Genomic DNA, 13,220 nt, shown 5'->3' with positions numbered 1-13,220 from the left:
ACGATGATATCTCACATTTTCTGTGATGTTTGTAATTGCTTTTTTCTCCATCAGTGTGTCCCTGAATGTCACAGAAGCAGCCGGAACATGCAACTGAAATTATATGTATTTTCCTTTGACATTTCAAGGATATCTCTTCTATTTAAAACGTGTTTTTTAATCAACTGAGTGATGATGCTTTCCGACCACTCAACTTTTTAATAATCTGAAACTTATTTTTGATATTTCATCCAGTTTTAGTTAAATCTTTCAGCTGCGTTTTCACTCAAAAATGGATGAATCAATCATAGAAGAGGAAGGGTTTTATTCCATTGAATTATATAACAAAACCCAGATTTGGTCACCATTGACAGACGTCCACACTGATGAGAACCCGAATGAATTTGGTGCCCGTTTTCTGAGATTAAGCAGTAATTGCCATGACAACAATCGTTTACATACAGGGCTGATAATTGAGAGGTTTCATCGGAGCGAGGAGGGACTGTCACATTTTCCACTCAGCAATTACAAAAACCACTCATCGTTTATGAAACAGTTGAGATGTAGAGTGGAGAGCGTTTTTGTTAAAGCTCATCACAACAGCTGACAGCCCCAAAGCCAATTGAGCCTTTTTATCATTTTAGCAACATTAAAGCACTTTGAAGAAATAGGTGCTCTTTCCAGTTAATCAAATAAACAATCAGCAGCAAATAAAAGCCAATAACAATAAAATGATAAAACAAAACGCGGTGGATCAAACAGGGAAATAAACCAGGCAGCAGTATGCCCTTAAGTGTGTTTACAGTGGGAATATGAATTGCTTGGGGCCTGATTTCAACAGTAAATGTCTGAGAGCTTATAAGAGAAACACACTGCAAAGCTCACAACCCAGCTTAGCAAACCAAATTGATGTTTTGAAAACTGAAATTCATACTAAACGACTGCTATAACCTTCAGCGCAGAGAAAAAAAATGCTGCAAAAACCTCCTGGTGACTGTATTAAGCACCACATTAGCAGGCAAGGCTCTCTATTTAATCTTTAATAATACCTTTCTTTTTTGTCTAAGTGAAAGTGAAAGACAGATCAAAATGAGCTTCCACCTAAAGACCTGACTTCTAGTTTTGAAATGTTAATGAAAATTATTTCACCACAGATGCCATCCTTGAGTAAGGAACCATATTTTAGAAACTTAAAGTAAAGAAGGTCCAACACATTTTTCATTGATTAGTTTTTTCTTTGTCTGTCTGTCTTTTTTTGGCCTAGACTACTGAAACTTTTCTCTGGAAAAATCAATTCACTGCCATTGCAAACAACCCACACAATGCACTGTGGCGTGGGACCAGTACCAAACTGAAGTATAAAATTTAATGTGATATAAGTCCTGGAAAGGAGAATGGCCTGACATGATTTATAGCGGTCAGCAGCTCCAACCAAACCTCCCACTTGATTTGTCTGAGCTCCACTAGTCTTGTGTGTTTCAGTGTGAGTAAAGTTTGTCTTACATATTAGAGGAAGACTCGGCACCAGAGCATATGAACTTTGACAGGGGGACATCAACTCACTTTGCTATTTCATTAAAACACTCCCACACACAGCAAATAGATACACATGACTACTATCATTACTGTTGTTATGGATAAATAAGCTACTTGAAAGCACATCACAAACAAACGCACACAGTATGCTCATACAGAAATGTATCCACAGACACAAAGTGCAAAATATCTCTCTTAGACTGCAAAGCGTAGAAAGCAGGAGATACATTTTCTCACAGACACAGTTAGTGTCTGTGAGTGCAGAATATTCTCAACATGTTTCCATTTGTTTTGCATTTGTTAAGTGATATGATGCTTCAGAGCTAGCCTCACAAGCTGACGAATCTCTTCTTAGCTCCGAAGCAATGAGAGGGGTGCATCTCAAAATCTCTTGCCTAGGACCATCTGCTCCAAAGTCAGCGTCCTCCTCAGTCATGCTGGTTAGCGCTGTCGCTGCAAAAACACTAAGCTGTTAACTGAATAACTTGAGCTGCAGCAACTGCTTTTCTACTGTAATTGAGCACTCAATGCACTTTATGCAACAGGCCTAATTCACCCAAGCACTTTTTTTCCACACTTATGTGCGTTCTATCTAACATTCACACACATTCGCACTCCAGAGAGCAACTTGTTCAGTATCTTGCCCAGAAGCGCTTTGGCATGCAGAGTGGAGCAGCCAGGCATTAAACCACCAACCTTCCAGCCTGCTCTACCTCCTGAGCAACAGTCACCCCATAACGTAGATCAGCAGAATTTTGCTGAAGGAGCACAGTGACCTTTTCGGCTGGGCCTGGACCCCAAAAGCCTGTCTACAGTGCTGGATAGAGGCAAGAAAAGAAAGTAAATAGTAAATGTTACCTTGGAGGAGCCCAGTCGTGTTTGGTGCAGTCTAACAGAGTTCCCACGTAGGTTCTCTTCCTCCACGTCACATTCACCACCAGCACACCTGTCAGCCGCAGAGGAAAGGGACGGCAGTCAGCACTGGATTCACTGACAAGCCTATATATCAGAGTTTGGCATAGAGTTCAGAACACAAACCCCCCCACTCAGCATCCTAGATAAAAATAATTGTTTGGCCCAAAAGTGTCTCACATCTGCAGTTTTCTTTGGACCACATTTGGCTTTGATTGACTGCACTGGCTCAGGGAGAGACTTGTTGCCTCGACTCAGCCACAGTTACACTTTACACGCGCCAGATGTTCGGTCTGTTGTGACACACCACGATTGTCACAACCCATATTCCTACGTTATGCTCGCCTCATTACTGTTGGCCCACACAACAAGTGCTGTAACTAAGTTGTACTTGCCAAAACGAGTCCAGATCAAGCCCAGATGTGACTGGAACGAAGGCTTTAATTTACAAGGGTGTTCAGCTACAACGCTGTTCTGAAATATACACACTCACATGCACACATTTAGAGGAAATAAGATCTCAAAAGTGATTTTTATACAGATATTTGACATATCAAACAGTGACACAGGTGTGTTAAAAGATCTGCTGAAGTGATTTTACAGCATATCAACTGTGTCTGAAAGAAGCGTTCACCTTTTTTCACCCTTTTCCAGGCCCTCTGTGGAGCCACGGAAATTCTCATTTTTCTGTTCTGGCTTTTATCTAAAGACGAACGTGTAATGAATGATGAAACAATAAAATGGAGCAGACCGCATTTTAGAGGAGAGAAAAATCGCTGCGATGAGCAGACATCTGAGAACAGCAGCAGTTAATAGTGTGGAAATAAAAAGCCGTGGCAACCTGAAGGACGGAGTTCATGCTTTTAAGAATTGTTTTCAAAGTGCTTCACGTTGTTTTGCTACAGCCTGTGAAATCACTCGGTCTGATATTACTCAGGAACATCCTCGGAGGAAAAATACAGTCTTACATTCTTGTCAGGTTTTTGTATGGAAGAAATATTTAGTCTTCAAGGTTTAAACTCTAATCTGAAGACGCTTTAGCCATCTGAAATAAATGCCTCTCTCTTCTCTCTCGCTCCCAGACTGACATTTGAAAACCATTAACCTCCGTTTTGTGATGCGCCAGCGGCAACGCCAGGCAAATCAAATTTTGGACGCATTACAGCTTTAAAACTAGGCTTGACTGCAACACACGACTCCCCGCTCTTCAATTATGTCTGATAGCCGCCACCTTCACAGAACACTCTCACAGATAAATGAGAGGCAGGAAACGCAGCCAAGAAGGTAGATGTGATCAGGCGGAGGCCCTAAAATCTCCAGTTAAAATCTCCACTTAATGAACTGGATGGATTTCATTAGTCAAGAACTTAACCCTCATAATTTCCACTTTAAATACTCCAACAAGGCTTTGATCAAATGTATTTTCTACTTTGTTCAGCCAGGTCCTGGCTCATTTTCATGCCAAACTGGAAAAGGAATGTTTAGGAATGCAGGAACGTTTAAAAACACGAGAAGGTCTGACGTGTAAAATGAAACAGATTAGTGTTATCGACCACGTTAACTCGTTGGTAATAAAAGTCAGATTTCCTCAGGTTGTATCCTCCAATTTAAGCAGCTTTCAAATGACAAATTCAGTGGTTTTATCAGAGGTTGTTCGACTGACTACTACACCAAATTACTTTTCAAGCATTTTTAGTGTTGCAGACAAACATCCAACGCTGCAATGAAAAGCTCGCTGTTTTGCTAAAGCTGTAGTGTGCCTCCATCATCTCGATCGTGCAGTATAAGGCGGTCATAAAAACCGCTCTTCTCATCTTGACATTCAGATGACTATGAACACGTTTATCTTCTTTCTATCTTCTTGTGTTCACACTGTGCAGTTGGATTCAAAGCAATAAAAGTGAGCACATCAACGGAAGATCAATACATCAAGGAGCACTCAGACTCCAATCAGCAGAAGTCCTGTGAGAGAAAGCTCTCTAGACATGGTCTCAGAGTCTCTAAATGACTTCTTAGGAGAGCAAACGCTCAGATTTGGCTCAGATGCAGCTGATTTCAGTGAGCAATGGAAAAAAGACATCAGAGCATGACCAATACAGGGGTTTTAAGACTGATTCTTTTTTTTGTTTCTTTCAGACACATGAAACAGATTTCCCTAAAACTTTAATGCATTGGTGTCCAAACCCAGGCCTCGAGGGCCGGTGTCCTGCAGGTTTTACAGCTGATTTAAATGGCTAAATTACCTCCTCATCATGTCTTGAAGTTCTCCAGAGGCCTGGTAATGAACTAATCATTTGATTCAGGTGTGTAGACCCAGGGTGAGATCTAAAACCTGCAGGACTTTACAGAGTGCCCTCTGGTGGACAAACTATGCAATGTTAACACATCTAAAATGGCTGAAGGGTGTTTCTCTTCTCCTTTTTTTACTTTTTATTTTTATTTACACATAAAAGTGAGGAACCTTCTAGTGGCCAGCAGAGCCTTGTGGAAACGATCAAACATCCCTGCTACCACTGTGTCGCTGAAAGTCTCCAATGGTTCTTCCTTTTCTTGTTTTGCCGAGCGATAGAGCGTCCTCTCTTTCTGCAACTGCTCTACTGAAGGTAGGCCAGGTTGACAGACATAGCTGTGACATAACTCTGGACTCTCTGTGAAGTAATGGGACTGACCTGGGTCTGTGAGCACCAACTCCCAGGAGAATGCTGTATGCGAGCGACTGAGTATGGACATCAGTCAGCAAAATACAAACATCCACATGCCTGCCCAAATTGGCTACATTGCTGTACAGGCAATGTGTAATGTATGCAGGAAATATGAGCAGACAAAAGGTCAACTACCAGAAAAACTGTGCAAAGCTCGCTCCCACTTCTCGGGTTCAACTCGGCATGGAAGTGGACTGTGTGTTCTACAAGCTGGGCAGCTAAGCTGAGCACTGGAGTGATGCATGTTACATGCAGATTTCACAGAGACTCAGAAAAGTCCTTTGGGGAGTCAACATAGCTATCTGTGACAGCTGGGATAGACTCCACGACCCTCACACAACCATGAACTGGATGATGGATGGATGGATTTTTCATTTATCAGCTGTTACAAATGACGATACCGACGTTTCTCCACAGTCACTTGGACTCAAGCCCACTGAAATAAGGTGTATATAAGAGCTGGTTTAGCAATAAGAGTTAAAAGATGGAAAAACAGTGGTCAGCAGGGGCCAATTCCTCTGGTTAAAAAAACAGAAAAACAAAAACTGAATTTATAGACGAAAATAACCCCACTGCTTCTGATATGTAAACACTATCCCGATGATTTTTTTTATGTCAGTGACGAGTTTCAAGTCTTATTGAACACTGAAAGGTTTGTATTCATGTAACGCAGTCTGTTATCCGTGCAGCATAATGACACTGAAACTAGTTTTCGACTGCCAGCTGAGATTCTTTCTCTGCAGTCTTGAGCCTCAAATGGAGGTAATGCAAGTACAGATGCTCCCCGAGGACTGGAAACAAACCACTGCAAATATGTGAGAAACTGCTTGCTGAGTGCATTCCTCGGTATGCCTCTGTATCTTCTGAGACTATAAAGGTTTGGATATAGCTGTAAATAAAATCCTCTCTTGATTCTGTTCAGTCACTAAAAGTTCATTTAGAGGCCAGGTGTGGGTTTTTGGAAGCTGTGTAAGGCCCAGGGGTGCAGCTGCATAAAGCTCTCACCAGTAAAGCAGATTTTTAAATCATCAGAGTTATAAAGCTACATATACACACGGCTCCGCTGCATAAAAGTCAATATTTGTAGAACTGCAGGACAACATGTATAAGCCTCATTTAAATTCTCATCACAAATGTACACAAACAGCCCAAAACAACATGGTTTGAGGGCACATCACCACTCATTAGTCGTGTTAGTGAGAAAAAGGGCCAAGAAGACATGCAATTTAACCAATTTGCAACACTGACGACTCTCTTCAACAGCAGAACACAGTTATTTTATCATAATTATCAAAATGTAACATCAGAATCATGCTCAATAATACATTTATGAAGCATATTCTGAAATAGGCTCAGCAGATGAGACTCAAATTAAAGAAAAAAATGACTAAAATGTAAAGAACTGGTCCAGTGTTTGATATGCTCCCACCTGACTAAATTGTCACTGGCTGGACAACTGGCAATTTTACATTCACAATACAAAACGCACAGCAGGACCAATCCATTACTGGCAGCAGGAGGTATTTTCACATAACTGACTTCTGTCTTAATTATATTTAAATTTACTGAACTTACTGAACAAACTAATTGACACCATCTCAAAGACGCCAACAAGATGTGTGTAAGCTTCACAGTTTTCAAATCACAGCCGTCAACAAGGAACATTACGTAAAAACACTAGTCTTACACCTGCACTTTTTTGAGTGGCCAACAGGGGGCGTTTCCTGTGGATGCAGATATTAGCCTGGTGGCATAAAGGCTATAGGAAAATGACCCTTTGGCTTTCCCTGATTAATGACCAAGACTGTGATTAATGAATAAGTTTATGTCCTCAGTCGCTAGTTTTAGTTAAATAAGTTTTATTTAACACAGCACGATGTTTATTTATAAATTAGGGACCCCATTATAGTCAAAATGGAGAATAAAGCAGGGTGTGCTGTACCACATGACTGACAGGTAGCTGTTGCATTAGCGTGAAGTGTTCCTTGTTTTCTCAGTCAGATCCACCTCTAGTTTGTCACATCTGGCTTCAAAACACCAAAATAGCAGTGCCAAAGGGACTTTTCAAATGTGCAATATCACAGAGGCTATTTTTATCTTCTTTAATACAGTCTGTGGTAAATAAAGCAGCTACAAGCTGGATGTGACGCCCTCTCTAAATGGAAAAACGGCTCAGAGACTTTTGCTATGATTTTACTGAAACAACTGAAAGGCACTTTGAGTTCACGTTTCATTTCTTTTTTAAATGCCGCATAAATAAAATTGACTGAACTTGACTGAGATATTCATCATACAAAAATTAAGCTCATAAATGAACCTTTTGGGATGAAATTTTAAAGATATCTGTGTAAGCTGTAAAACAATACCACAAGACATTATTTTTCTATCAGGTTTTGTCTTATTTTACCTGCAGGGTGCATCCTCGCTGCTCATCATTCTTTTATAAATACCGGTTTATGCGTTATATAAATGGCATTTGCATGATTTTTGCGTGTATGCATCATTTATACATCTGGCCCCTGGTGTGCAGCTGAGGAGCACTGATTAAAGCGAGCCGTGCGCAAAGACAAGAATGTGGCGTTCAAGCCAAATTTCAAAATAAAAAGTCAGAGGGTCTCTGACAGCTGGTCTGACTAATAAGACAGCTGAGATGATGAGGTCAATACAGGGAGGTTGACGCATACTGTGTACAAAGAAAGGGTTTTGTTTGACCTAAAAACATAAACAGACATTTTAAACTGGCTTTCCTGTAAATCAGTATATGTCTGTAATGTGCAGGCAGCGGTCCTCGGAGTCAAGAAACAGCCGTGATGAGCTGGTTTGGTAACTTTAAATAGCAGAAGCAAGAATCTCAGATACTCATCACGATACAGTGATGATGCGACTGTATCACAATATAGTGACTCATTACATTATAAGACAGTCAGTCAGCTACATACAATGATACAATGAGTCAGATTGGAAGAGGAATCGGTTTGAAATGCCAAATTCCACAAATCTCCAGAGACTGATTGGATGGATTCAGCTCTCAAGTACTCAGCGCAAACGAAGGCATGAAGTCATTAGCATGAAGTCAATGAACAGAAGCAACCACGATGCACCCGCTGGGCCAACGTTAGCACTGATGACTTATAGATCCTTGGTGTGGATCTTGCAATCCTCATCAGGATCACCTACAGTGGAAACACGTCTCACATCAAGTCTACACATACACTGCAAGAGACCTGATGATGACGCTGATGAGCGCTTGAACAATGGAGGAGTAAGCAATACGATACTGCTGCATCAACATATCTAAACCATATCTAAAAGAGCTAATGTCACTTCTAGTTTAATCTTTCATGAATTTCTTGATATCTTATTGCAGGCCCACGTGGATGTGAAAAATCCACTTCTTCAGTGCTGCATTATTAGCAATAAAGAAATGAGCAGCAATAAAGTAATAGAACAAGTCAAGCAGACAGTAAAACAAACCGATGGTTAAATAATAGTTGCACAAGGACAAGGATAAAAGGGTACAAGATGTAGGATGAAGTAGATGAAATATGTAGAAACAAAGTCCAAAGTACAGCAATGGAGGTTTTCCTCTTCACTCTCGTGCCCCCTGAAGCCTCGCTCGGGCTGAAACGTGACAGCGTTTCTATTTTTAGTCAGCAAGTCTCTTCTTGGGAAGAAGCCAAAACACTCAATAGGTCGTCAGTTTGTGTCTCGCTGTCATGAACGTGGGCGTTTGTGCTGCTATTAGAGAACCTGTGTGGCATTCAGGATCTCTCAAAGTCTGTTTCTAACACTTATTGAAATAAACGCCCTGACTCAATTTTACTGCTTCACAGAGGCTTCGCACAAACAAGCAACCACTTTTTAAAAGAGAGTGAGCAATGGCTGAGTAGTGCTTGAACTAAACGCCCCTGAATTCAAGCATCTCTATCTGAGGGACTTCAGGGTTTGTTTGTTATGAGTCAGGGAAAAAGAAAATGTTCTCCGCATTGTGCGCCCTCTCTTTATCCTCTGCACTGCAGAAAATAACAACATCTTAATGGAGAAATTAAAAATGAATGTCTTTCCCTCATTCACACCGACTCTGCATTGACTCTCTGTTCATTTTCTCCCTCGCAGTCTAAACCTGCATCTGCTTTTGCTGTGAAACGAAATGAAAAAAAGATGCTCGAGCTGCACTGCTGCATCCAAATGTGACATCCACACTGCACTGAGTGCAGTTTAAGTGTCTGTCGAGGCTGTCAGAATCACCCAGCTCTGCCTCGCCTGTGTTTGTGTCGCTGCTGCTTCATATTTTTCTGCTGATTTGCTCTAAGCTCTCGGCAAGCATCCCCTGACTTCTCCTCTGCAGCTGTGTGAGCACTGTCAACAGCAATCCTTAAACCTGAGCCAGTCACAGTCACTGAAGTTGACTCCACAGAATCACATGTATTTAGCAATAAAATGTGCACTTTCTCATTTAAGTGCTGGTAAATTAACGTGATTAATTACTGCTTCGTGAGATTTTGGAGGGGAATTTTTGAGAGAATGAGGAATTATGTATCAAGTCAGATTTGTCAGGAGGTTATTAGAATGGATGGCAGGCAAGAAGGTTCAGAGTCCTATATGTGTAATTGCTTAGTCAGCAAAAGCAGCTTAGATAAGGTTAAAGAATAACAGTGCTAATAAACTTGTATCAAAACAGTGCCCCTGTGATGGACACTGCGTCTCCTCCAGTGCTTCCAAACAATGATCGTATTACTTGATTTTTATTTTTGGTATCTGAAGAACATTGCAGGAGAGCAAACCTGTCAAGCAAAGATTGCGATGCCACAGTTCAGATCATTTCCTCTGAATGTCCCCCTATAGACACCTCAGGATGTTACAGTAAAACTTTGCTTTGACAGCCTCATCCTGAGGGGCGAATTAACTGTGTAGGATCCCTTGAATGCTGAAAAAATGATGAGTATTATCCTGGTCTCACTTATCACCTGACACATTGCCTCCAGGCTTGGAAACTGTGGATTCTCCCACTACAAACTGCTCGGCTGTAGCTGAAGACTAAGCTCATCACTTGACGATCTTCCACATGAAATTCGGATCAGTTTGAAACGGAAGTTGATGTTTCTCGTCTGTACAAGTTTGAGGTCTGTGGTGAAATCACAGAGTGCTATTTGCATGTGGTCGTTTTCAGTTAAGCTATCCAAAAATAGCAGCTGAACTGAAAACGATCTAGGGTGTATGAAAACATGACCTTAAACTGGAATTTAAATCTTATTAGGGGGTTTTCTTATAGCCCTTTTCCACTAGTAACTACTCGGGTCGGCTCAACATGGCTGCACTCAATTTTTAGGGTTTTCAATTAGGCGGCCGTACCTGGTATCAGATACTTTCTAATACCAACTCTGCCGGGGTTCCAAGCGATCTGATCCAAAATGTGATGTCAGCAGGTTAGTCAGTGGTGCCACTTGATGAGTCATGAGTGCCTCTTTCATGAAAATCGAAACCGCCATTTTCGAACCTGGCAATAAGGGAAATGACTACACAAAAACAACACCGTAGTCCTCAAGTCTGACAAAAAGCCACACTGAGCAGCGGGTATATCGCCCCATTGTTGAGGTTTTCAGTTCCCATCCGAACGATCACAGGACTTTCATGATCGTGTTGCTACAATGACAGCACATTAGGGGGTACTCGATCATAATGGAAACGACCAAAACCAAGTTGAGTCGAGCCAAGTAGGTACTAGTGGAAAAGGGCTATAAGACTTGGGATGAGGAGCTTTGCTATCTGAAGGGATAATGCCTCATGGCCACCTCCCTTTGGAATTTTTCCGGGCATAACTTATGGGATGAGTCCCTGGTGCAGAACCAGAACTTACTGGAGAGATTTCACATCTCATTTGGCATGGGAATGACTTGGGATCTGCCAGGAGGAACTGGAAAGTGTTTCTGGGGAAAAAGATGTTTGGAACACCCTACTTAGCTTGCTGCGACCGTGACCAGACTTTGGATAAATGGATAAATGGATGGATGGATGGATGGGATATCCACCCTTAATGACATCCAACACAAGAAAGAGTAGATTAAAAGAGCAGTGTGATGCTTTTGGCTCACAGGAATTAGCTGAACATGCACTGATATCAAATGATAAGGTTATCATTTGAAACTTTAACCACGCTCAGTATGAGCATCCCAGATCGGAACAGTGTTTGTGTTAAAAGAAATTTTAATAGTTAGATTTTATGGCCAATAAGATGAAGGAGCTACTTAGTTGTTATTACATGTGATTATTTTGTGTGTTCATTGAAATGCAAATCACTTGCTGAGCATAATTATTTACAGTACTTGTAATTGACTTAATGTCTAGAATCCAGACAGACAGACTGAGAGATCCGAAGTCATGGAGTTTGTGCAGCTTAGTTAAGAATCGAGCCAATCACTGTTTGATTAGCGCTCATCAGAGTCTGGTCCCCCACAGGGAAGAAGACGGGGAGGAGGGTTGAAGCTGAAATGGTGGTCTCTTCTTCTCCTCCTTTCTGTCTCTCCAATTAGTATTCAGCTTAATTAACATGCAACCTGCATCTCTCCCTCCCGTATCCCTCCGCCGTCACAAGGAGGGGGCTCCAGTTATCACTCCACCTCCCGAACAATAGTCCCTGAGCGGCAGGAAGAAAAACACTATCTCTCTTTGTCTTTCTGTGTCTCTCTCTTTGACTCTGACATTGTCCATCGCTTTCAGTCTGCATCACTGATGAAATGCTTCTTCTTCGTGCCTCTGTCGGTCTCCTCCTGCCTCCGTCTTTACATTCCTCTCCATCTCCTCTTATCCCTGCGGTAGTTTAAAAATACAGACTAAACCTCTGCTACAGCTCTTTCCATTTCCCCACTTCTCGCTCCATCCATCCATCTGTCAGCCTGTTGGGACAGACTGAGCACCGAATCTATTTTCTTGCTCTTTTTCTTTCCTCTTGCAGCCACCCTCCATCCTTTTCCCTGTCTGTGTATTATTTATTATCTGGTGATATACTGCAGTTTATGTCTCTATATCATTATTTATTTGCTCATTAGAGTGTGTGACTCACTTTATCCTAATATAATAACGTAACGCATCATCTCCCTGATGCTGTTTCTATTTATTTACTTGCACAAACCTGGAAACACAATGCTTTGATGTTTTCATTTAGTGCCTCCACTGAGGGGTGGGGGTGGGGGAGGGTGGCGGGCTGGAGGATGTTGTCACTCCTGTTTGTTTCTTTGTTTTCTACTCAGCAGGGTATCTCAGGGAAGAATCGGTGCGAGATTGGTGGGAAGTCAGAAGCTTTTGGTGGTGAACTCGGTAACAGTATTTTTGCCTTATTAAACCATGAATTTTACGAGCACAAAGCAAATTTAAAATTCAGACTCTTTTAAAAAATTAAATTGGAAAAGGCTTGCTAATCCCTGAGACACTGACATCAATGAGAGAATCTCCACAAAGAATGACACCAGCCAGATGGTGAATTTGAACCCACGACCTTCTTGTTGTGAGGCAACAGTGCTAACCACCGCACTACTGTGCTGAAGATAGAGAGCTAATTACAAATGAGAAAAATTTGAATTGGAGACACTTGAGGCTGACTCCCAAGTTGTTCTGGAGAGACTGCACTGGGCTGGTGAGTTGTTGAGAGGGTTCAAATTGATCAGATTTCCTTTAAACAGTCAAGATAAACAAATAATTAAATACACAAATATTCACTTTTGGAGAGAAGAAATATTTGGAATTTAGAATTTAACAGTTTACAGAAAGATATTTTGAGATATTACCAGCTGACCAGAGGAAAAAAAAACTATTCAGGATACGTCTGCAGAGTTAATCTCTAAATTCATGTAACATCACAGCATTTAATACCAAGGTAGAACCTTTATAGTGAAAAGAAGATCAGACAGGCTGGAGTGAAAGTGGGTTGCAAAGCAGCTTGCAAATGCACAGTTTACATAGCAGTCCCTGCTTGAACTATAGAAGTGTATCAGCTGAACCATGATGGGTGTGGACTCATACTGAGATCAGCTGATCAGTACTACACTAAATATTGTTGAGTCTGTATCACAGTGTTTTCATCTGTAGTGTTGCGTG

At 41.4% G+C, this 13,220-nt stretch overlaps 1 protein-coding gene across 3 annotated transcripts in view; it reads right to left on the bottom strand.

Annotated features, from left to right (window-relative positions):
- The window catches only part of znf608 (zinc finger protein 608), a 66,038-nt gene that overhangs the window by 17,251 nt on the left and 35,567 nt on the right, over nucleotides 1-13,220 (bottom strand). For all 3 annotated transcript variants that reach the window (XM_040050588.1, XM_040050589.1, XM_040050590.1), the window contains exon 3: nucleotides 2,374-2,461. In XM_040050588.1, coding sequence (XP_039906522.1) covers nucleotides 2,374-2,461 — 88 coding nt within the window. The remainder of the gene's footprint in view (nucleotides 1-2,373; nucleotides 2,462-13,220) is intronic.

The sequence above is a fragment of the Simochromis diagramma genome, unplaced genomic scaffold (assembly GCF_900408965.1).
Source record: "Simochromis diagramma unplaced genomic scaffold, fSimDia1.1 OVJJ01000131.1, whole genome shotgun sequence".
Classification (NCBI taxonomy): Eukaryota; Metazoa; Chordata; class Actinopteri; order Cichliformes; family Cichlidae; genus Simochromis; species Simochromis diagramma.
This window is presented reverse-complemented; position numbering and strand designations above follow the sequence as displayed.